General features: G+C 37.2%; 1 protein-coding gene across 1 annotated transcript; it reads left to right on the forward strand.

The window, feature by feature from the left end:
• Window positions 1-6,950: 6,950 nt before the first annotated feature.
• On the forward strand, window positions 6,951-26,101 carry LOC127840754 (cell surface hyaluronidase-like). The gene is made up of 23 exons (XM_052369170.1): window positions 6,951-7,073; window positions 7,480-7,696; window positions 8,120-8,280; window positions 9,018-9,156; window positions 9,672-9,860; window positions 10,649-10,858; window positions 11,213-11,317; window positions 13,287-13,471; window positions 13,747-13,950; window positions 14,297-14,430; window positions 14,766-14,982; window positions 15,563-15,692; window positions 16,028-16,091; window positions 16,557-16,679; window positions 17,242-17,425; window positions 18,031-18,252; window positions 18,803-18,999; window positions 19,378-19,557; window positions 21,894-22,062; window positions 23,663-23,722; window positions 24,088-24,184; window positions 25,272-25,382; window positions 25,742-26,101. The coding sequence occupies exons 1-23, from the start codon at window positions 6,951-6,953 to the stop codon at window positions 25,933-25,935; spliced, it is 3,615 nt and encodes a 1,204-aa protein (XP_052225130.1). The 3' UTR covers window positions 25,936-26,101.
• Window positions 26,102-26,360: the final 259 nt, after the last annotated feature.

Below are 26,360 nucleotides of genomic sequence, written 5' to 3' on the forward strand. Positions count from 1 at the left end.
TGTATCGAATTTATTAAACAAGTCATCTAAATAAAGATAAAAACGAGACTTATCGAGTTTTTATCTTCATTAAGATGACGAGTTTTATAAATTCAATACAAAATGACCACGAATCTAAGATTCTATTTATCACATAACCAACAAATTGTCGGTGAAATGACGTCATTATTCCAGCGAATTTCTTCTGTTAAACTTCACAGTTATTTAACTAGTGTTATAACACCCGTGTAATAAACAAAATTGAGCATTACGTTATCTCACTCCTGGAGCGTAGGTCATGTTATAAATACTATAAAATCCATGAATAAAGTAACGTTGTTTATCTGACGTTGGTATCCCACGATTGTAAAATATCATGTTAAGATCAGCACGTTCAATATTGCAAATTTAACGTGTTCTGACAACGATACATAATTCCGTATGAATAACTAGGAATGCACTACAATTATTGTTTTTCTTGTCGATCAGTGTATTGGTTGAAAACTTGTTTATACTCCCAATTACGGAATTATGAACTCAAACAGTTGGATCATCATGAAACTTGGTGATCATGTTAGTGGGCAAAATACATCGGCCGAGTTAAATAACAAGCCAGATTGTGTTGAGAAATTTTAAATTATGGCCCTTTAATGTAAAAAGACCATATTACATTGTCCACTCTCTACGTTAGATAGTTTAAATCGGATTATCATATACTAAGTACCTTAGGGATACTAGTTGTGGGCATAACGTCTTTACCATGTTCGATCAGGGACCTATACAAACAAATAGGTCCCTGGTTCGATAGATAACCATTCAGATTGCATCCAACTGATGTTACTTATTGTTGACGAATTACAACAGCATTTTGAGTTGAATAACTCTAACATTTTAAAAAGGATCATCATAAAATACTATATTTGATAATGTCTGTGGATATGTAATCTCATCCAAGTTCGATAGAAAGCTGAATCGAATTAAGCACTTCTAAACTGCAGCTCTTGAATTCAACAAATAAATTGGTACTTTTTATCTTTTCCGCGCTTAAACTCAATCAGTTCTAAAACGTAGCAGCCATGTTTGCGGGTAAAACATCGCAACCAAGTACGATAACCATGACCTTAAAACGAGCGTCTTTTTCACAAATAAGTAAACACACAATCGTATAAAAGCAAAACCAAATATACGAATGAATATAGTATAATTAATTTCGTTATCCAATTGTTCATTGGAATGAATGAGTAAATGTACATACATCCGGAAACTATTTGACATACATGATTACTGTTTGTTAAAAATGGACTTTACTTTACAACGTCATATGTTTAAGATTATAGATAATATGATTATAGGTGCTACCTAATTTACGGGCAAAGCTTTTTTAAGTTTTTTTTGATAACCATGTATTTTTAATAAATATATAGGGACATGATTGTGTTCAAAATGTTATAATTGTTGCAATAATTAAGTAATGCATCCAAAAAAAAAATCAATCTTAAAACGAGTTACATGTTCCTAGCTAAAAGATCTAGCATTTTATATATTTTTTGTTTTCTAGCCGCAGGAATTTAAAGCTGGTTCGGTGGCTGTGGTATAGTGGATGGGGTGTCTGCTAACTGGCTAAGTCACTGGGAGGTCTCTGTATTGATCCCCTAAGTGGGAGCATTCTTTAGATAACCCTAAAGACATACTATGGCGTACCATTTGGGTTGAAAGTCAAGATGACCTACAAGGTAAAAAGAGAAATGTACGTCGAAGTACAATAATTGTACGTCGACATACAAATATAAAATACACTTCGAAGTATATATTTGTACGTCGAAGTACATTGTGTACTTCGACATACATGTTTGTACTTCGACGTACAAATTTTCTGAACAGCCAATCAAAACACTTGTCTCTTGAGCCTCTTTTCCTTCAGATTTATTCATAATCAATGTTTAAATTCTCTTTTTTAATTGAGGACAAAATGAAAAAAATATCAGAATGGCAAAAAAAAAAACACATAGAAGTTTCAAGTATTTAATGCATTGAAATAGATTATATACAAATTTGAAGAAGATTAAATTGTTACCTTTTTTAAAATTAAAATTATTCAGCATATTGTGAGTATTTATTGATCATGCGGGCGGAGTATCACGACCGTCCAGCGCATTACTGTGTAGGAAATTCCCAACGGTAACCAAACAGTTACCAAACGATAACGGGATAAATAATGTATAATAACCTCCCCGGTTGATCGTATATTGTGATAACCATAATTTGCATAAGTCAGAGGTTTATTCCGCCACGCCAGGTCAATAAATACGCACAATATCTATGAGTTAGCGGTCGATATTCGCATAATTTGGTATAAATTATAATAATAATAATGTTTAATAAATACGCACAATATCTATGCGTAAGCGGTCGATAGTCGCATAATTTAGGATAAATAATAATAATAATAATAATAATAATGTTCAATGTCAAATATCTCTAAAAGCAACAGATGTAAGGTGTCTTCTGATTGGCTAACACTCAAGGGTCGGTTAACATTGTACGTCGAAGTATTTTTCTCGTTCTACCTAGTAGGTCTTGTAGACTTTCGACGTCATGGTACGTCATATAGACACTAAGTACTGGTCCTACCCAGGAAACAGTTTGTTTCATCAAATGTCTCAATTCAACTTAACAGCTTGCTAAGGCAGTTGCATTTAGCATACAGTACAATGATTTAACATAATCAAAATCATGTGATGTGTCAAATCAATTTTGATTGACAAATTTGACAGGATTTTTTTAATCCAATAAGTTTTAGACTGTCAAATTACACACACAACGTATTGAAAACCATACCTGGAGCTTTCGTCTGTATACCACTGACTTCATCAGCAGAATGATTTCTACTGTTGGGAAACGTTAACACCGCTAATTGTCTTCTTATTTATTGTCGATAATGTAAAAGGCTGAACTCATTTAGATCAGATAACACTTCCGCGCGTTCCTTTTGAAAAACTCTTCGTATATGTCCGTCCTTTCTAAACACTGTAAGAAACACCCCAAACATACTAGTTAATTTATTAAAAAATAAATATTTATCAAAATTTGTGTTCAGGAGAGTGATTTCAATGTGCAACCCAGCAAAGATCACAAATTACATGGCCAACATTTACTGCGAATATAGTCGAGGTCTACACCGAATTTTAATATAAAAAACGCTAGTCATTTTCTTACTGAAATGGCTAGAAAGTGGACTGCATAATGTTTTTAATAGAAGTAATAAAGGGTACCAAACGGCGGAAAATATCTGTTTCGGCATGGATGTCGCCATTTTTACCATCTTCTGATAATCACGTTATTACTCTCCCAGCTTGATGAAGGAAAATTTGTTAGAGCTGTATTGTGTGACATTAAAGGATAGGGTGTATAGTATAACACGATTGACATATTCATAAGCACCGACTGTGTGGTATATCCGGCTAACACGATTGACATATTCATAAGCACCGACTGTGTGGTATATCCGGCTAACACGATTGACATATTCATAAGCACCGACTGTGTGGTATATCCGGCAATCTTCTATCTTCGATAAAAGGCTATCTTAATGACAGAAGACAGTGTGTTGTAATTTCCAACTCATCAATGCTGGCGTTCCTAAAGGATCGATATCAGGTCCCTCCTTTTCCTCGTATACATACATAACATAGTGCGATATATCCACTGTACAGTTCGTCTTTTTGCGTCGATACTGCGCTATTTGTAATCGTCGACAATCCTGTTGATGCGGCTAATCAGCTCGTGTTCGATCTTGTCGAAATCAATACCTGGGTTGATAAGTGCTTGTTAACCTTCAATACATCCAAAAAGGTGTCCTTAGTAATATCCAGAAAAAACAAAACGGCGGACTTTTAATATTCTTCATGCACGTTTGCGAATGTATTGTAGAAACTTAAATGAAACTTAAATGAACTGTTGTACGCGAAATAATATATGGAATGTTTATTGTAAATGTAATGAGATTGAAGTTACAAATCACGTTTTCTTCGCTTCCCCAAATTAAATGAAATAAAGCTATCCTATTTGACAATCTGTTAAGTTTCAAACCCATAACTTCGCAAGCTCCTCGGTGTTGAATAGGGATCATAGGCAGCAAATGCGTCGATATTCAAGCATGTTGAGTATTTCACCAGAGATAATCATAGATTTTAACTTTACTCTATCTCACGACCAGTGCCTTTTTCATTCATAACATATAATACGTCTCTAACATTAATGTTATGCGACATAAAACAGCTAAAACGTGTTCATCCCATAAAGTAAATTATGGACAATGCCTTCTTTAATACTATTTAGTTTCAATGTTCTGATTTCTTTCGCTCGTTGTTATTTATCAGTGCAACATGCGGTTTAACTATTGGGTGGAAGGGTTTCCAGGGTTTTGCGGGATGTAATGAGTGGAGAGTTCGAATGAATTTTAAACCGATTATATATTTGATGAATAGACGTTCTAATCAATCCCTTCCTACCTATCTACGGTTCATGATTAATTACTTCGATACAAAGATCAGTATTTAGTATAAATTATAAACAAGTGAAATCATTATAAATTGTAAACTTAAATATTGTTTTAACTAAAGTGAAACCAACAAAAATGTGATTTCAACGCGGCTTAGCCAGCTTTAGCGACTTATAGTGTAAAATATACGACCTTTAATACTATAACAACAACATTTCTTATAAAACATATATTGATACGAGGAGAAATATGAACATTGCAATGAACACATATAAGCATATGCATAATATGCTTAATATATTCCATTCGAATGCTCTTGAACAGCAGCGTAATACCAACATTTTATTTTTCGATAGTGAAATGTAACTGGTTCGCAATAAAATACATTAAATAAAATGCATATCAGACTATCTGTTAATGAAACTACGAAATTAGGCCTATATTAAATTATTGCTACAATCAAAATTTAAATTATATCTAAATAAAAAGAAGCGGTGTTTAAAAAAAATATAACACAATAAACAAAGATCTAAACATTTTTAATAAACAAAAAAACATATGGATATATATATGTCATTTGCATTTAAAAACAAAAAATCAAAAAAATAATTATATATGAATAGCCATCGGATTCACTGTAAGGCTGTTTAATACAAGTTCAAAACCAATGTGAAATAAATGCTCATTTTTACAACGGATTTTTAGATGGTCGCTTCTTTGATACAAAATTGAATTTAAAATAGCAAACTTGTTAATAATGGCAGCCTATCCACACATTCAGGAATGATTTCCAGACGTGCTGTACTAAGTACGGCAAACATTGTGGTATGATATTTAAACGATTTCCACTATACTATTTCGCTTATGATTGTTTTCTCATCTTGGTGGCGAAAGTGAAATTCTGCGAAATGGATTGTAACGCGTAATTGTAACAGGGCCACAATTTGTGTCGTTTGAGCATACAGAGAGTAGTCCGGAATTCCTTACACTGAACAGTGCTACATCCTTTGAATTGAGCACATACGCAGTGATGTAGCAAAAATTCAGAGGTTGTATCTCGAATCAGCTTATTAAATATTCGAAAATATTCATGCGTGTCTGTTGGCGTTATGTAAAAGTCACTAAGATGAAAACTGAGTAAAACAGCTATGCCTAAAAGCGTATTAGTGCTCTATACCTATGTTTATGTCAGCGTTGTTGACACCGTGTGAACTGCTCGGGTAACAAGTAAAGCATAAACAGCAATGTTTATATACTTCTATTCCTCCATATACAAGATACGAAGATTATTGTATATTTTGAATTTGTATATGGTGTCAAAAATCAAAAGTTTTGTACACGGAACTTTCATTATGAATTTATATTCTTGGTGAGATAGTTATTTGATATTAAAAAAATATTCCTTTAATATGATGGTGACTGCAAAATTTCTTTATATTAAGTTCTCATTACCATTTTCATCATACTTTCTATGCTTTCAGAACGTCCAAAAAGCATGTTGTTTTTATTTTGTCTAAGTTATTTCTATGAAATAATAAGGATGATAAAAAGTGCACACAAAACTCGACCCGTGCGCTATGACACACACTGTATAAAGTTGAATGGCGTGTGTTCATTTCAAACTTGCAATTGATTTTGAAAAATGAATTGCGTGTTAAATTATGCAATAGCGAACATCTTCAGTGCCTTCAGCGCTTTGATTATTCAACTTCCTATAATATGTATATGAAACGTTTCTGATATTCTGTCGTTTACTCATTTATTTTGATTACGCCATTTCTCTCTAAAGCCTTTATGATTGTATTAAAGTTGTACACAGCAGTTTAGTTTAGTGTTTGGACTTTAACAATTTATGCTGTAGAAAATAGCACGAAGCATCGTTACAAATATAGTATTTTACTCGCAAAATCCACTATTTTTTCGATCTGCTTGTCGGAGTTTTCTAATCACTAGACCACGTGACTATGTGGGCGAAGCGATCGATAATTTGGCGACTGGTCAATTGTCCCATCAGACTATGGCGCATAAATATATAATTTATAAAACAAGCAACAGTAACACAATAGCCCTTGTCAGCCACTTTACCAACACAAACACCAGTAACAATGATCAGGCAACAATCAGCTCTGTTGACCACTTGTCAGCGGTCAAGCAAAGACGTCATTCGTGGGTTGAAACCAAGCCGCCACGACATCCAGACGAACAAACATCATCGCTTCATTAAATACCAAGTCTTCCATAAATAATTATCAATTATCTAAAATCAGATAGGCACATTGATAAACATATTTGTTTTCATAAGTGGGCTATAAATTTATTCGAATTCTTAAATCATTATTTATACTTGCTGATCGTACGACTATACGTACACTAGTGGACATGAGCGTGTCATACATTGGATCTGACTAGTAAAGTACTTACAAAAATACGACACAAAGTATATCAACATCGGTTGAGAAATCTCTTTGCAATGTTTGAAGGGCTGCTGACTGTGGCGGTGCTCATTAGTTCCGTACTGAGCGCGGCGAGCGTCTGTCCGCACGAGAGCGGCTACCGGAAATGGTCAAACCTCGGCGGATGGACCGGCGGAAAGGTACGTAAGCAACGTCTTTCACGGTTTTGCTCCTTCTGCGACATAAGTATGAGCAGTAAATGTATGTCAAGTATTTTATATGTAAGAGGAAACACCTTCTCATTTAAACTTCTTTAATAACATGTGCGTGCTAGAAGGAATGTCGAACTATTTAGTCTGCTTGGTAGGGCAACACATGTGCTGCCTAAAAGGAATGCACTGTCCTATCTCTTAAGTCAGTTGTTTCTATACTTTATTATGGATTTAACAATACATGTGTATTTTATAATGCACTTATGTACTTAGCTTAAATGTAAAAATATCATTGCAAACCAGTTTTGGGAATAAAATATTCAACGACGGATTGTTTAAATATTTGCCATAATTCTAAGAGTGAATGATGAATAGATACTCTGTTACTATTTAGCCGACGGCCGGCTCTAACGTGATGATCAGCGACTCGGTCATCGTTGACGAGGACACTCCCGGGTTTTATAACGTCACCATTGCTGCTTCCGGCGCTCTGACGTTTGACCCGAAAGTTGACCTTCAGTTTCGAGCGGCGAACATCATCGTCAACGGTCGTTTTGAGATTGGTAGCGAAGACTGCCCTTACACCGGCAACCTCGAGATAACACTGACTGGTGGGTGTTGCATTCCGTAGTGGCTTGAACATGTTAATGATTAGTATTCACAAGAAAATTCATTTTCTATGTTTTTGCCGAATCATTTATCTTACGAGAACACGCGCTCGAGGCCCAACATAATAATATTTATGTGCATACACATGATTAATTTCATACGAGGATGCAAACAGCTATACCGGTTATATTGATCTATCTTGGTACCAAACTTTTTTGCCCAAAGCCTGAGTGCACTTTTCGGAATAAATATTTTGTATAATCTGAAGCCAAAAACGAACTACACAACTAAATTCTGAATCATAAATGGTAGATGAGAAGAAAAACCACAATAGCTTACAGTAAATAGATGCTATGAGGATTAGTGCTGCACCTATAGAGTAGTTTTCACACAGTCAATTTCGCATCTGTTTCTGACAAACACAGGAACGCGCGCGGACCACGCGGGCGAACGGGACCCCAAAGCCATCCTGGTGACGTCAGGGGGCACCATTGAGATCCACGGAGAGCCCAAGCGCGCCTGGACCAAGCTACAGGGGACGCTTCTTCCGGACAATAAAAACAAGGCCATTCTTTATGACCATGAGGTGCTGTTAACAATGTGTTACCTTCTTTTTTTTCAATAAAATTTTCTTAAAGGAACCAGTTGTTTTAAAGCTTTTAACGCTTAAATACGAATTATTTGTACGTGTACTTAATTCGTGTTATTTTTGCAGTCAGTTTGTAATCAAAATGACGAAAATATAATTTAAGGCACTGACTCGAGAATGGCTGAGTATACTAGATTGCTCACGATGCTGGGCGATCGGTCCGTCGGTCGGGCGATAGACGTTCGTCATTTAACTTCTTTGGGTCAAATATGTTTTCAAAATTATATTGCCCAAATCCAACGACCTTCCAATTTTATCTAGATATTCTGTATACTATGACTTTTCAAAACAGAATATACTAATAAATATAAGGCCACGCCGTTCGGATCCAAGTTATAGCAGTTGATCGATTGGATCATGCAACCATGTGTTTAAGCAAATATTTCCAATGGCTGGTCACTACAATCTCTGATTGACAAATAGCTGGATTGTGTGTACCCACGGTTCATCTGTTTTGGATGCTTAAATGTCATAAATACATGGTATCATCTAGGACATGTGTCAACTAGGATATGCCCCCTCCCAATAAAGTAAGGCGGACATAGCCTGTAGGAGCCCGGAACATTTGCTTATATAGTGAAACGCCATACTGTATTCTACAAACAATGCTCTGGTTCCGCTGTTATGCCGGGCTGTAGATAATGATATTTTTAACGTCATGTTTGCCCTTACAGATAAACGGTACAGAGAACACATGGACCAACGGTATTGGAGCGTACACCGTGGCTCTGAGAGGAGACTCCTATGAAATTTTGAAGTGGGGAATCTACAATCTGCGCTCAAACAGTCAACAGCTGGCGGCGCACATCAACAGTGAGCTTTACATTGTGATCAGCTTTGAATATTTAAGCTCGATGTGGCTGTTATGTGGGTTTTATCTGGGCACAGATGCCTAAATGTACCTGTATGCTTCTTTGGGACGTCAAATCCCGGTCGCCACACATTATATCAATATGAGAACCTCTTATCAGGTCGTGTCAAATCGTAATTTTGTCGTCCATGATGGGTTGGTATGAACCACATTTTTTTTTATAAACAATAACATTTACACATTGATTGTAGTCCCATTTTAATATGTATTCATCCAGCTTAAATTCTCCTAGTCCATAGACTCCAGTCGCGGCGATTATGAGGGCATCCGAGCAGGGGCGATCTGGATAACGGCCTCTGTCTCAAGCATGTCAATTTCGTCAGTACCTGTTATGAAATCGCGATGATTATAAAAGGGTATTGAGCGAAATTATTTTGAGATGAGGCATTTCTATTGAAGACGTTGTTTTCATATATGCCCAGCTTTGACACTTTTTAAAGTCGCAGTTACTATTCAGGCGTTCAAGTCGGAGAGATCCTGATGATGGCTAGCCAGAAGCGGATTGACGTCGACGTCAACCAAACCGACCGCTTCCTCGTATACGACGCGCTCGAGACGCTGGTTTCCGGTGAGCGAACAGGGAAGTCCATTCTTCGGTCGATGGACAAAAGTGACGGAAGAACGTGGGCATTCATCATGCAGAAAGGTGACTTTCTCATATTCATATGTTGTAGACGCGAAAACAGCAAAGAACATCACATATTATTCATCATACGAAGACAATCCCCAGATTTGAAGGCAGATTAAATTCATATTATTATTGGTAAAATTGTTAAAGGGGCCTTTTCACGTTTGGGTAAATTGACAAAGTTTGAAAAAGTTGTTTCAGATTCGCAAATTTTTGTTTTAGTTATGATATTTGTGAGGAAACAGTAATACTGAGCATTTACCATGCTCTAAAATAGCCATGATATGCATCTTTTGACAATTTAAAAACCCGAAAACTATAAAGCGTTGCAACGCGAAACGAATTAATAATTTGGAGAGTTCTGTTGTCGTCATATTTTGTGGAACTATGAGGATTGCTTATATAATGTATAAAATACATTTACCATTGCATCCAGAAGAATGGTCTAAGTCGTAGACTTTTTAATCCAGGACTCCAGGGGTCAGTGGTTCGAGCCCTGCTGAGGGTTATCTTTTTTTTCATTTTAATTTTTATTCTTGATTTTTTACTGGACCTTTTTATATTCAATGCTTACATTTATCAATATAAAATATTTAATGACAAACTTCAAAACATGCCAAAATCTGTGAAAAGGCCCCTCTAACCTGAATACTAACTATATACATACGGGTATATTAATTGTATATGTGGACGAGATATTAAGATTAAGGTTTCATAGTATTAAGCCGTTTATCGGATTATTTGTGAACAAGATGGGTGACCACAGTAATAAGCTTCTAGTTTAAACCCTACGCATCTTTCCATAGGAAACCAGGGCAGCGTTCAGGAGACCAGTAACAACCAGGGCATCACATCCCAAACCGTTTTCCAAGCGCCCAACGGCCTCGTTCTTATGTCTGAGACCAAGGGCACCAAGGACTTTTTTAACCAGGGCGACAACTTCCGGATTGCCTCTAGCCTGGACGGCGTATACCCGCGCGTCACAGTTATTGATGACGTAACCACGTGGCTGCCAGGTGCGATATTATACGATATTATGGTGCTTACAAGTAAACGTTTCTTATATAATTTCATATCTGTAAGCCAATTACTTCGGATTTTTTAAAGAAAACAACCTAATTTTTTTTAATAAGAAATGGATATAGATAAACCGGCCCAAGCTTGTTACAACGACGAGCGCACATTTACACATTTTACTGACTATGAATTGTGTTTGTATTTCTGTCAGTAACGTTTGTTTTTTAGTACAATATCTTTCTAAATACAGAAAACTGTTAAGTATTTCAATTTAAAGGATGTTTTTACAATCGAAAATGTGTTACCATAGTAACGGAATGGTCATCATATTAAAGAAAATGGTCATGTTGCAGGTGACAAGGTCGCCATAGCAACCACGGACTACGATCCGATCCAGACTGAGGAGACGCAGATAGTTTTCTGTGGGGACTGTCTACACAACCAGTTCCGGATAAACAGTAAGTGCATGTGAACAAGAAATGCCAATCTTAGTTTAACCCACGAATGCACGGTGGAGAAAGCAAAAAGCAAAAAAGTTTTTCACTTTAGGCGAAAATGCTATTTCTGTTTACATTTACCCGACCTGCCCTTTAAGTAGACCAGTAATATTTATTTGTTGTATGTGTTTCATTTTGCCATATTAAAAAAATATATGTTCAAGTATTATTTGGTTAAATACATATCTTTATTTGGCGCAGTTACTGCAGAAAAAATCTCGGTTACTACCGATACGTTTTCAATCTTTGTTTTGTTTTAAAATACGCAAGTTATTTGTTTTTGGAGTTATAAAAAAACTATGAAAAACGTTCCCAAACTACATTCTCTTTAATTTTAGTGTATGTTGCCTGAAGCAAACACATTTCTTCATGACTTCTACACAATTAGACTAGAGCGTGCAATACAAAATATCAATAAGCCAGAGACGTTATCGTATAAAGCTTTGTCAGTATTGAACAGTTGTGATTTGTATGCAGGGGCGGTTCCAGGATTTCTGGTTGGGGGGGGGGGGGTATTGAAAGATTTGCTGGGGGTCTAGAAGGCCGATAGGGCCCCTGGTGGGTACATGGCAAAGCCCTGGTAGGTGGTCAAGGGGGGCGAAGCTCCACGATTTTAGTGATTTTGAAGGCTTTGACAACCACTTCTCGAATAAGTCACGCCTTATATGTTTTTCATCAAAGTACCTTCGTACATGTATAATGCCCAAAAAGTGCATAGTTTATCGTTTAGGGGGTCCAGGGGGCGAAGCCCCCCCGGAAGATTCACGATTTTAATGACTTTAAAGGCTTTGACAACCACTTCTCCAGCATGTTGCGCCTTATATGCTTTCATCAAAGTACCTTCTTATGATGCCAAAACAGTTCATAGTTTATAGTTTTGGGGGTCCAGGGGAAGCCCCCCGGAAGGCCGATAGGGCCCCTGGTGGGTGCATGGCAAAGCCCTGGTAGGTGGTCAAGGGGGGCGAAGCTCCACGATTTTTGTGATTTTGAAGGCTTGACCAGTTTTAATAGGTGATTTAGATCTAGTTAAGTGTGAAACATCAAATGAATGTACTTTACTTTGGCGATTTTAGAGGGGGGGGGGGCGTACGCCGCGTCCGCCCCCTCCCCCCCTGGATTCGCCTATGGTATGGGTTGTTTATGCTCGATACTCAATAGCGGGGTATATTGCTCTGCAAATGTCCGTCGGTTGGCCACGCATTTTCGTTTCTGCACGAAATCTAGAAAATGCTTCAACCTGCAATCATACAAATTGGTTTGATGGTTATATTGAAGGAAATGAAGGACGACCCGTAATCGAATTGAGGTAAAAAAAATCCAAAGTAATTGAAAGTAACATGTCAATTTAGAGATCGTCGATAACATATTTTGTAGTATTTGAATATAGTATATAAATATACAACTAATTTAACTAATTTAACAATTCACGAAATTAACGTTAAATACACAATACACCCAAACAAATCATTCCGCTGTCCGTGGTATACGCTCGTTCATTGTGTGCTGGGCTATACGTAAGTTTCAAAGAAGCCTCCATAAAGCATACATCCTTTGCAGTAGAAAAGAACTGTCTTGAAGCAACCAGGTGTAGACTGCCGGTTGTTCAATACATACCACCAATTTATACATATAGATAATACCCAGAAATACTTTTATTGCGTTTAATATATCAAGTACCATAGGCCAGAGCAGAATTCCGTATCTTATTGTGTGGAATCTGATCACGTTCTATACTGCTGGAAAATAAATAATTGGTTGTGTTTGTGACATGTTATGATTTTCATCATTTGAAAGTATTAACTAAATGTAATTAATGGTTGTGGTGTTCTTACCGCAAACGATTGTCGTGAAATATTTTCTTTCTATTGTGTAATATCGTTATTCGTTTATTTCTAACATGCATGTGTACATTTTCACGCCTGTTTGTTAGGGCGTCCCGTGTACACGCACTACGGTGAGATTGTGGCCGGAAGTGTCGACATGAGGGCGGAAGTGGCTATGCTGACCCGGAACGTCGTTATCCGCGGAGCGATGGAGGCGGTGTGTCCGCAGAACAACGGAAACTGCAATGACTCGATCGTAAACGGACTCGATACGTTCGGAGCGCATATCAAGGTTAGTACAACAAAATAATGCTGATATTTACATGTGAAGATAATCCAAACCACATCGTTAACCCTAATTTCAATCTCCTAATTTAGATCGACTGCAAGTTGCATGTAGCAATCATGGTCGCATTTGAGTAAGAATTTAAGAACGCTCCCACAGTGGCATTTGAGTCTGACCGCTTGCTTGGTGTAAATCATATCCACCATAAATCGTTTAGGATGTTTTTAAATGTGTAATATGATATGATTATAAAATGACACGCTTGATTTTGTTGTTAAAAGATCCTACGTGGCTTCGCAAATGCCCGGATGTCCAATTTTGAGCTCCGCCAGGCCGGTCAGCAGACGGATTTGGGCCGCTACCCGATACACTTCCACATGACGTTCAACAAGACTACGTCTGCCGCCGTGCCTTACATCCGGTCTGTCAGCATCCACAATACGTTCGCCAGATGCATCACGATACACGGTTCCCATGGCATAATGGTAAGTTCAGCTCTAAAGAAAGACAGTGGGAGCAGCGAACAGGATCATTACAGGATCCTTACAAAACGCTTAACAGAACCATCTGATCCTAAACTGAAGCTTTTACTATTTGTTTGTTTGTTATCATTTAATACCAACCGCTAGATATTCGGCATAAAGTATACTGTTAAAACATCTCTAAATTATGCATGTTGATAGAATCATAAAGGATATATGTTCAATCAAAGTGGCTTTTACTTTTAGAGCGAAAGATCTGTCAAAAAGGCGCCCGACCTTAGTACAAACTATTTCAATTAGCACAATAAATAATTGATGAACCCGTGTTAAATGTCCATTGACATTACAGGTTAAGGACAACGTGTGCTATCGACCCATGGGCCACGGTTTCTTCCTGGAAGACGGCGGTGAGATGAACAACGTATTCGACGGCAACCTGGCCATGGATGTCCTAAAGGGAACGCTGGAACCTGCAGACAAAACGTCAGTCATTCATTTCCTTCCCTTTTTATACTAATGCATTGTTTCAAGTAATGTACATCAAATTGATTAAAGCAGTTATCCAACTGCGCTCATGTAAATCAATGCTTTTCTTCAAATATCCACTTGTCCACAATTCATCATGTCAATGAAACACTTAACAGTTAAAATTATTCTTATCAATTACTGTTATTTTAATCATTAACATAATACAACACATTGCATTTAAAAAAAGAAACAAAGGGGCGATTGTGTGCCCAAGACCATTACATACTTAATGCACACATAGTCAGCGCAACTGTATGAACATACCACGTGACCAAGCATGCACATTTTAGTCGCCCATCTGGATTCTGGATGACGAACCCCAAGAACTCCTTCGTGAATAACGTGGCGGCGGGCGGTAACGGTAATGGCATTTGGTTCGTATTCCCGGACACGCCACTTCCGCCCTCGAGGGAACTCATTCAGCAGGAGGGACTAATGACAACGGGGGAGGCTAAACGGACCATGATATCCGTCTTTGAGAACAACCTGGCTCACTCGCAGGCAGGGGTATGCACAACGCACCAGTGAACTAGCTAGTTGTCCCAAAATGTCTCATTGGTTAATGATGACATCGGTTTATTTTCTTTCGCGAATATAGATACCCATCGGTAACTAGACTATTGCTCTGAAGAATTTATCATTCATAGCGACGTTTTTGCCAATAAAAAGATAAATTTGTGTATCCAAACGTTAAAAATGCTTAATAAAGCAATCGCTTAATTTTTTTGACAACTGTGTCCTTTTGATATGATCTCGTTCGAAATATCGTATGTACAAACTGTTTCAGCATCGTCTTCACGTTCTTGTGAATAAACGAATGTTGGTCGCAATCAAACCTTCGTGGTGTGATATATTTTTTATACTTTGATAAATCACAAATCCTTTTGATAAATTTGAAAATGTTGTTTGACACATTTCTATAAATGTAACACATTTTTTATAAAGTTTAAATAAAGCATTACCGAGTTTACTTCTGCTTATCAGACAACATAAGACCTTTACATAAATTACTATGTAAAATACTCCATTAAATGATTGTTACAATTAACCATCTATTATTTGAGTGTTTCCCCTACGCCTGTTTCAGTTTGGTATCCTGATTGGCAACTCTCTTAAGGATGACCGCACCACGCACTGCTGCAACATGTGGCAACCTCTTGTTGACCCCAAGAACAACAAGTCGGCTGAGCTACAAATACCCCTTCGGCGGATCACAGGTTAGGCGCATAACAACACATTTAATGTGAACGACATCGCGTTTAAATGTGAAGTCTAACTACTTTGGTTTTGTGTTTTTGTTTATTCTCAACGGCGAGTTTGTGCGCAAAAAAAGGTTTTGAAGCTTGATAAATATATCATCAGTTTCAACAGAAAATAACGATAGCAAAAGCAACAATAAGAACACAAACAATAACGTATAATTCTATAGTCCTGCCTAAAATAAACACTTTTTCATAAGAATCGCTTTTGCCTCGAAACAATCTAGAAATATCACTAAACGGTTAAGATAAAATGTGGGTTAATATATTTACAGTGTATAATTATGTTATAGGCTACAAGAACAGGAATTTCAATGTTTGGATCGAAGGCGGGCTTCTGGACGTGTCTCGTGTGTCGTAAGTCCACTTTAACATTGTTCGCAAGGTCCAAATTATTTAACATGAACATGTCTTAAAACAGTCTGCTAGTTTAACGGAGTACTTTGCAGCAAACATTCAAGTTAACAACATCTAGTTATTGTACAATTTCTCTATATAGATAAACATTTATTTGTGTTGATATGTTGTAGTTTTACCTTGTGTTTTCCCGTTGCAGATCTGCTGACAGCGCTAATGGCGTTCTTGTTACAAAGTGGGTAGTTTTATACGTAAACATTTAAGAACACATATTGAAAAAGAATAACACAAATCGCGTAATTTATGCCTTACCAAATATTTTATAATTATATCATGTTGAAATGGTCGAATGGCACTTAAATGTACACTAGCATGTAACATTTTAAACATTTAAACAATGTATTGTCACAATTTAATATATATATGTTTATCCCACAACTTACAATGCGTTTCGTTCACTTTTAGCGAGGGTCAGCAGTTTCAGAGGGCGGGAAAGTTAAGCCGTTCAGTCGTGATTGGTCAGAGCCCTAACAAGGGTGTGCCTATCTTTGCGGGTTTGGACCACAGCCTTCCATTCACATGGAGTCCGTAAGTTCCGGCATACCTGATTTTTGAGGACTACAGGAATAGCTCATTCGTAATGACATATATAACTCTGTTTATAATGAAATAATGTAATTTTGCGAGAAACATAAGGATCGATAAGTTTAACAATATTTTGAAAATAAACCACACTTGCAAGAAAACGTGAATGTTTTTAACCCTGTTATTCGCACCAAAGGGACTTTGTGATGTTTCTACAAGCTCAATTTTAATAATATGCTACATACTACATGTAATATAATTAATCGTCCCACAAATCGCTCTCTAAAATTATCATTAATATTTACATTTCCAGACAGTGCTGATGTCTACATTTGTGATTAGTCCAGTTTCATTGCTATTGATAGTTTATTCCTCGAGATTTGATAGCGATCTCAAGACGCCTCCTTTAATGTAGAGTAACGCATGCTCACATTCACTCGTCGAGTATGCGGCTGAATATGAAATATGCAGAATGACTTTAAGACCCATTATTTTGTAACTATATATAGTAAAACATTTATTAAAAAACATGCATGTAATCAACTGGCACGCTTTCGTGTCTCAGGAATGCCGTGCAGACCGGGATCACGATGTGGAAGGGACCCACCAAATTCAGCGACATCTGGCTTGATAGCTTCACCTCCAACAGCGTGTACGATATCGCTGCCATCGGCAAGAATCGCAATTCACCTTATTTCTTCTCCGTCCTGACCGAGTTCACAAATATCAGTTTCGCGTTTGACGATCAGGTAACAGACATGGCTTAGCTTTAAAAAAAATACACGAACCGTTTATAATATTTGAAAAGTCATAAGGTAAACGTGGCAATTTTATGTACTTGAAAGTCAACTGTTCTATCGTAATGGTTTACTTACTGGGCTAGTCACAGAGGAACGTGACAGACAACAAATTCGCTACGAAGACTTCACAATTGTTTAGTAGTTTGCCATTTAAGTAAAACTATGGTTCTCGCACTGCACACGGTGCATTTATAAATGATAACAGAAGAATGATTGATTTGTTTAGCAATGTCAAAATAGCACGAGCCTTTGCTTCATTTGGCAGGCTTAACGTGTAAACTCTCTTAGCAAACATTTCAGTACGAACGCTAGTTGAATACCTTCATATAACAAAGTCAATGTATTTTTTTTTCTTACCGTGTCTGTTCAATTTCATGACTCATGTTATTGAATGATTTAAATAACACATTCACAATCGTCTTTATATAAGTTTAAGAAAAAATCTTATTATCATGCACTTTCCGCTGTATTTATTTAGCCTATATCATAAACGTTTGTGTTCGAACAGAACAAGTGCATTTATAACATAATGCATAATTCGTTTTATTTCACAGACAGGTGGTGGAACATATGCCATTTCGGGAAGTAAGACCAACCGCGGTTGGGAGCTCAATCGTGACGGAGAGCAGATTTCCGGGTTCACTTTAAATACCCAGCAGAACGGACATGCCGTCAAGTATTACGTGGTGAAACCCGATCCTCTCTCGGCGGCCGCTGCGGATTGCAAGCTCCGTCCGAACTGGCGTCTGGCAATGTGCAAGACCAAATATGGAAACGTGAGAATTCATTCAAACTTACTAATGTAAAATCCATTGCGCTGAAAGTCGCAGAGTTACAAATATTGATAGGGCGGAAAACTGGAAATTTTTCGAGACTTCTAAAGAATGCGAAGTTTCTAGTCTAATATGACAAAATGATTTTTTTCGCACTCGTTGATTGTCACTCGCCCTGTGTGATTATGACAAACATGGTTACCCAATAAACTCGTGCTATACAACCCATCCAACAACCACACACATGTAATGTTACCTATACACTGAAATCTGTGAACACAATTGGATTGCAAACGATTGTGGTGATGTCGCTTCTATTTACACAATGCTGTTGAAAAATTAAGGTTATGATGGCACTAATGATTGTGGTGACAATTGCATAAGCTGTTGATCATACAAATTATGATGGCGTGAATGAGTGTGTTAATGATGATATAACTGCTTATTGAAAAGTAAATATACTATGGTAACAAATACTTTTCATTTTAGAGAAACAACGTATCAGGCTTTAGAGTAAACCAATATTACGCCCTATTTCTACTTTTACTTTCAGCTTCGATACACCGGTTTAACGGACGATACAATGAAGGTACAATTTGTGCGGGACCAGATCCCCAGCGCCCAACTGCAGTTCGAAATGAAGACGGGCACGGGGCCGCAGGTCGTACTGGACGGCAGCAGCACATACACAGTCCACTTTACGCCTTTCACGAGAGACGTCGTGCAGTTCAAGGTTCCAGGGATGGAAAGGTATAAGGTGCTGAACCGTCGTTATGTTTCTTGTTAGTTTTCTGAGTCGATGTAAGATAATACGAAACAGTTTACGAATTAAAATAATAATAGTACTTCCCAATATGATTTTTTTGTATAAATATTTTTTATATTAATTGATATTAAATTTAAAAAAATCAATGACAAACATTTTTAATAGTTTAAAATAATATGTGAAATCAATTGTTCAATTTACCATTATTCTACATTGCTCTGTTGACTATAGGGTAACGAAACAATAACATCAACAACACTCATAATAGCAGCACCATCAGCTACACCACCTCCTTGTGTACAACAACCTATGTATATATACATTAGAGATACATATATACATTAACTAACGTGACATTGCAGAGGCGACGTTCTGCGAGTGGGTGTGTGCACTCCCCGAGGGGCCGCGTTCGACCTGCAGTCATTTTTCCCGTACTCCCTCAATGGAAAGGGCAAGTTTACAGTGGTTAGCTCCCTTGCTGAGCTCGACCGTACGGACCCCTTGTTCGATGGCAAGAAATACTACTACGATGCGACTACCGGGTAAGTTTGAACAAATCCATTTTAATACAATGTTAGTGGCACTTGTCAAACGCGTCTACCACTGCTAGAAAACTAGCTAGCGAGAAGATGTATGTGGAAACGCCTCGCAAAACAAACCACATGAAACAAAAGATGATAAGACGGCTAAACAATGAAGAAGGGCGGTCGCCTGGATAAACAAGCGCCCCGTCGAAAGCCTACGGCAAGCCTGGAGTCTCCTTCGAAAAATCGTTTACAGGGACGAAACGGAGAAAAGACAGAGCTGATGCGGAAAACCAAACTTGAATAAGCACATGGAACTTAATGACGCTTTGGAAGGATGTCAACATTGAACTTCTTATCGTTCATACTTACTAAGTGGTTCAGGTGGGGCGTTTGTGGTGTCTTACAGGTGGGCAGAACAAGGCGGGGCATAGTGGAGTAGGATGCATAAAACATCTTTATTTTGGCGAAGGGCAGTTACATCAAGGACGTGTTAGATTTCTACTCTCGAATGTCGCTTCCAATAGCTTAATAGACTGAAGTAATGTGTCTCCAAAAATCATCAGTGCGCATTTCATTGGACAAAGCTACAAAATCACCTACATTCAATTGTTGGCACCAACAACAAGGCTGTTGAATGCTTCTACCAGACACTGCATCCTGACAAAACAGAGATGTCAAGATCAAAATTTGAGACATCAACGAGCAAGTCGGTGCTGACTGCGACACATAACGTGGGTCATTAAGACGCTTTATCTACGCCACAATGAATACAATAGGTGCAGGCTTAACAAACTAATCGCAAAGTCAGCCATAAGAAAATTGGCATGGAAATAATTTTGAGACCGACGCAACACATGATCGAGTACATCATGATTGTACGGAGATGGCGTAGCTGTACGAACCATGCACGCCGCCTCCCAAGCGCGACAGTGCCGAAAGTTCTCAACGATCAAACCCTTTTGATGGCCAACTTCAGACTAAGATTCGATGTCCATAACATATCGCTCACGAGAAGGTTCTTAATTATTAATTGCCGAACTGTAAGAGAGAGAGGAGAAATAACAAAACCTCGAAATCTAAATCCGAGCAGCTATTAACAAAGCAAGACACTGAAAGCACATGTACTCGATGACAGTGAATGACAGGGCAGTATCTTGTCACCGGATCTCTTCAATATCTATCTGGAGAACATCATGCGAGAGGCGTTCGAAGGAGTTAAAGACAAAAGAGCTTGTGTGAATGGCAGAAAAAATTAACAACCTAAGTTGTGTTGGCCACATCGGACCAATGGCTGAACTTCGCAGTCACGCACAACTCCTCCTGGATAGAGTGGGTAGCGTCGGCTCAATGTATAGGCTAGAGATAAGCGTCACTCAGACCGACTGGAGGCTGCTGGACTCAACATCTGAGCCAACAGTGAAAAAGCGAGAGGAAGATGCTGATAGAGTAAAGACACTATAACATACAGACAGCTTCGAGTATCTCTTATGTCGTCTATTCATGTGAGAACGATGACGCGCCAAAGCACTGAGCTATGCCGAAGAAGAGAAGTGGCATTTGTTTTGAGTCACGTCATGTTCAGCTTGTTCAGCATGCACACTTTGTAGAGGTCGCCGTAGCATTATGGATTTTGTGTCCGCCTAGCGACCAGGAGGTCACGTGTTCGATCCCCACTGTAGGAGCGTTTTTAAATCTCCCCATTGACAACAAGTACTGGTTCTAGTCCCAGGAAACGGATTTGGGAGCGTTTCAAACAAGCCTTATGCTTTACTGTGCAATCAAGCTAAAATAATAGGTTTAAACTAAAATCGGTCATACTCTGTGCATGATATACCTCATCTTGAATCCTTAAGGCTTTTGAACAACTATAACAAAACTTATATGACAATACAATCTAAGGTTTACAATTTCAACACGTTTAAAATGCACAGGTATTTCAACCATAATTTATTTGAATCAAAATCATTGGTAAAGCGCAGGATTTTTTAATGCTATGAAAACCACATACGAAATGAATTCCAATATTACTCACCAGAAAAAACAGTTATAAATCACCGATCGAAATTGTTTGACAAAGCCAGTATCTTTCAAAATCTGGGGATTCATCATTGGTTGGAATTGTCTTGAAAAACTATTTGGATTGATGAAAAAAGTAATTGTTCAAATATTGGTGATCTTTACTATTTTTTCCGGTTTTTATGCAGTGTGATATAATGAAAGAAATTTCTTATTCTAAAAAATGATCAGAAAAATTAATTTAAACTAGGTGAAGGATTGCTGGAATTGTAACCGAATTTCAAGAACCTGAACAATATTAACTAATATTTTGCTATCTTTATCTCTCTCTGCAGCATGATCTACTACAAATTCATCAACACGCAGACTCGCAACCCCGACGAGGATCAGGAATGTAACAACGGCAGTTGCCCGGAATTCCGCGTGATCATCAGTTCTGGTAACAGGAATGATAGCGACTGCAGGGCGAGGATTTACACCAGCAACCAGCTGAGCATGGCGGTGGTAAGCTTTTTAATGGTTTGCCTTTATGTCATAGATATAGTATCGGACGTTAGTTGAAGTTCATATTTACATGTTATCAAACTTATTGAATAATTTGATTAAGAAGTTCGACCTAAGCGAAAACGCAGACGACACGAAAGATCCAAGTAAATATTAATTTTTCATATACATGGAATATAAATAATGGGAGGCGATATACACATACATGTAAGTTGTATAGGCTTAGAACTAGTGATATATACATAATGGAAGGCGATATACATATACATATACGTTGTATAGGCTAGTTATATATACATAATGGAAGGCGATATACATATACATGTACGTTGTATAGGCTTAGAACTAGTTATATATACATAATGGAAGGCGAAATACATATACATATACGTTGTATAGGCTAGTGATATATACATAATGGAAGGCGATATACATATACATGTACGTTGCATAGGCTTAGAACTAGTTATATATACATAATGGAAGGCGATATACATATACATATACGTTGTATAGGCTAATGATATATACATGATGGAAGGCGATATACATATACATATACGTTGTATAGGCTAGTGATATATACATAATGGAAGGCGATATACATATACATATACGTTGTATAGGCTAGTGATATATGCATAATGGAAGGCGATATACATATACATATACGTTGTATAGGCTTAGAACTAGTGATACATACATAATGGAAGGCGATATACATATACATATACATAAACGTTGTATAGGCTAGTGATATATGCATAATGGAAGGCGATATACTTATACATATACGTTGTATAGGCTTAGAACTTGTTATATATACATAATGGAAGGCGCTATACATATTCAGGTTCGTTGTATAGGCTTAGAACTTATCTACCACCAGCTTAAAGATAAAATAATGTATAACTTAGAAATTTTTGTGACGTCATTAGAGATAAAACAATGTCGCAGAAAGGCATTTATACACTCAGGTAAATAGAGAATACTAGGGTTAAATACAAGTTTATTTACGGAGGCTCAGCAAACATTTACCGCGAGTTGCGGCCAAAGGTTGAGATTTTCGTGTCGAAGAAATATACTCATGTGTGTGCAATACTTACCTGGCTTTCTTAAACCGATTAATTTTCCGTTTTTGTTTGTCATTATCAAACGAAAATGAAGAAAAACATATTTACACATAAAATGACGTGCTAGAAATTAACAAAAACAATTCATTGTTTAAAGTTTTAAATAATGGTGTGTTATCTCATTCAATCGGATATAGTGATGGAATAAAAATGGGATTACTTCTCGGCCTTTTTAACTCTTAACTTTTCTCAAAACCGTAAAGATGTAGTGTTATATACCAAGCCCTTATAATGGCACTTTTCTTTATTTAATTTACAGTACATGTACTTCAAAACCATTCTATTTATAATGTAAACAGTATTAAGCATGTGGAAAATTGACTTTGGTTAGCGTTATTATAAGTATCCCAAACATATTAGTACATAATACGTTTTTGTGTCAACATAAGTATAATTAAATTTTCATGAAGAAAAGTAGTGCAGAAAACGCATGTAGTGACTGTGTTTTCGACACTTTGCTTTTGCAGCCAACTCTGCCTGAGTTCAATGACGTCATGCCTGCCAATAGCGACAAAACTGCTCCAGAGGTACGTTATTGCATGAACATGCATCCACAAGCTACGATTCTGCAGTAGACAGGGTTGAAACGCTTCATACGTGACCCTTGGTGCTATGTAGATACAAATTAATATTAATAATAGTTTGTTTATATCATATTTTGTCCATATCTATTCAGTTCTATATAAAAATTGTGTCCATTCTTTGAATGCAAAAATAAAATAAAAATATATATCAATTTGTTACTTAAAGTAACCTTTATGGCGATAAAATAAATATTGCATAAAAAGAACCGTATTGCGTATAGCTCTAAAATCATATAAATATTTAAACAGGATAACGTCATGAACTTAATTATGTTTCCCCAATAAGCTAAATACCCGTGCATTTCCAGGGTTACGGTGCGGGTCCTATGGCGCCGTTCCGGGCAGACGTGAATGGTGGATGGTCAGAGTGGCAAACGTGGTCCGCGTGCAGTCGAACATGCGGAGGTCAGTAATTTAATGACCTACATTATTGAACCTAATAAAAGTGGGCCGCATGCAGTCGTAAATGCGGTAGTTAGTCCTTTAATATTAACATTATTTAACATAACAAGCGTGGGCAGTGTGCAGTCGTGTATGCCGCGGCCTGTGTTTATATGACAACTTTATTTAACAAACAAACGTGTTCAGTCGAATTCAATGCTTTATGAAAACATTATTTTACCAAACTCACGTGGTCCTTATGCAGTCGGACATGCGATGTTCAGTGCTTTCATGAACAATATTTTACTTGAGAAAATTGGTCCGCGTGCAGTCAAACATAGATTGGCAAGTGCTTTCTAATTATTACACATGTACATAAGCTGGTTTGTCTGTTAGCAATTATAAATATTTCTATTTGAACTATTTCTGTAATTGTTTTCGTTTATAACGACACAACACCCTCTTGATATTTATCAAGGGTAGTAGTATGTGACATATTTATTTCCCGATTAAATTCGATATGGCCGACTGTCAGCAATCTTGGATACTAGTTCGACATTCGAACTGCTTAAATTTGGATTAAATTTACAGATTTAAATTTAATTTTACAGGCTTCGCAACGAAACTTTAAACCGTGAATGATAAACAAATTACTTTAATCAGATGGCAGCAATCTTGGATATTGTTCATTTTTGGATTGGAATATTTCGATGCCACTTTATTGAGCACATGCATAGCATTACCATAAACATAGTCCACATTTATATCATTACATCTTGTGTTTAGTGTTTTGCATTTTCTTCCGACTGGCAAATATCTATGATAAGTATTGATCTTCTGACAGTCTTCTTGCTTTTGGTTGTTTGTTATTAATATGGCACTTCTATCATGACATGTAAGAAAGGAGAAGTCCAGGGTGTCATATTTGGTGTCATTTTTGTGTTGTTGATGACAGCAAACAACATCACTTTTCCCAGTCTTAATCAACAAACACCAATTGGAATTATGTATGCCAAGCATGTTTTCCACTTGTTCGATCTCCGACATATATCAACATAGCATGCTTTTATCAATCATGAATGTGCATATAACTTCAAGGCACCTATTTCAGAGGGAAGCCAATACCGACTCCGGAAATGCAACAATCCTCTTCCGGAAGGAAACGGCGCCCCATGTGTAGGACTAAATGCCGAGACACGTGTGTGTCAGCTCCGTTTCTGTGGTAAGATCACGTACACTGTCATCCACCAATACTGCATGTGCACATATTTACTGATAGCGTTAACATTTATATTTGGCAAATGCGTTAAACATCTCATTAAAAAAAATATATATTTGTTTCACCTTATACGATTCGATAGAGATAGGCAAATATGCACTGATAACATGGATATTTGGCCAAGAACGTTTAACATATATTACAGCAAAAATCATTTGTTTCACCTTATACGATCCGATAAGGAAAATCGACCTGTTAAAATGGCTTACATTACCGCGGGTGTACATACGGAATAAAAACGATTTTGCATATGTTTCTTTTGTTTAATAACTACGGTAACATTGAATGTGTTTTGTTTTAAGCTATTAATGGCGAATTCTCCGACTGGACTGCATGGAGTGCGTGCTCGGCGTTGTCTAGCAACGACGGCACCTACAAGTGCAGCGGGATATCAGAGAGGACACGTGCTTGTGACGCCCCACCCACCCAGTATGACGGTGAATTGTGTGAAGGGTCCAGCCGTGAAATAAAACCCTGCAGACTTTGTAATAACTAGATTTAATCCAGCGAGAAATCTGTTCTGTAGCATTGGACAAATCAAGGACAAACTTGTCAACAATAGTATTCGACAAAAATGAAATAATTATAAACTAACAATATCCTTAACATTTTTTGCATTTTTTTGTAAATCTTCATAATAGTTAATAAAAAATATGAAACTACCTTATCTGCCGTACGTGTTATGCATATGTTTGATTGAAAAAGGCTTCTCAACGAATCATGTATATCACTATTAACAGCGTCCTGATTTGTGCCTATATGTGGTTACATGGTATCCTCTAATTGACAAATAAAATAGACAAAGAAGTTTTATTTTGGCAGTGCATAACTTCATTTTTAGTTCAATTATGCAGCAAATGCATTCTGTGTTGTTTTCAACACACTTGTTGTAATACACCGTCAGATATTCAAAATATTGAC

The sequence above is a fragment of the Dreissena polymorpha genome, chromosome 8 (genome assembly GCF_020536995.1).
Source record: "Dreissena polymorpha isolate Duluth1 chromosome 8, UMN_Dpol_1.0, whole genome shotgun sequence".
Classification (NCBI taxonomy): Eukaryota; Metazoa; Mollusca; class Bivalvia; order Myida; family Dreissenidae; genus Dreissena; species Dreissena polymorpha.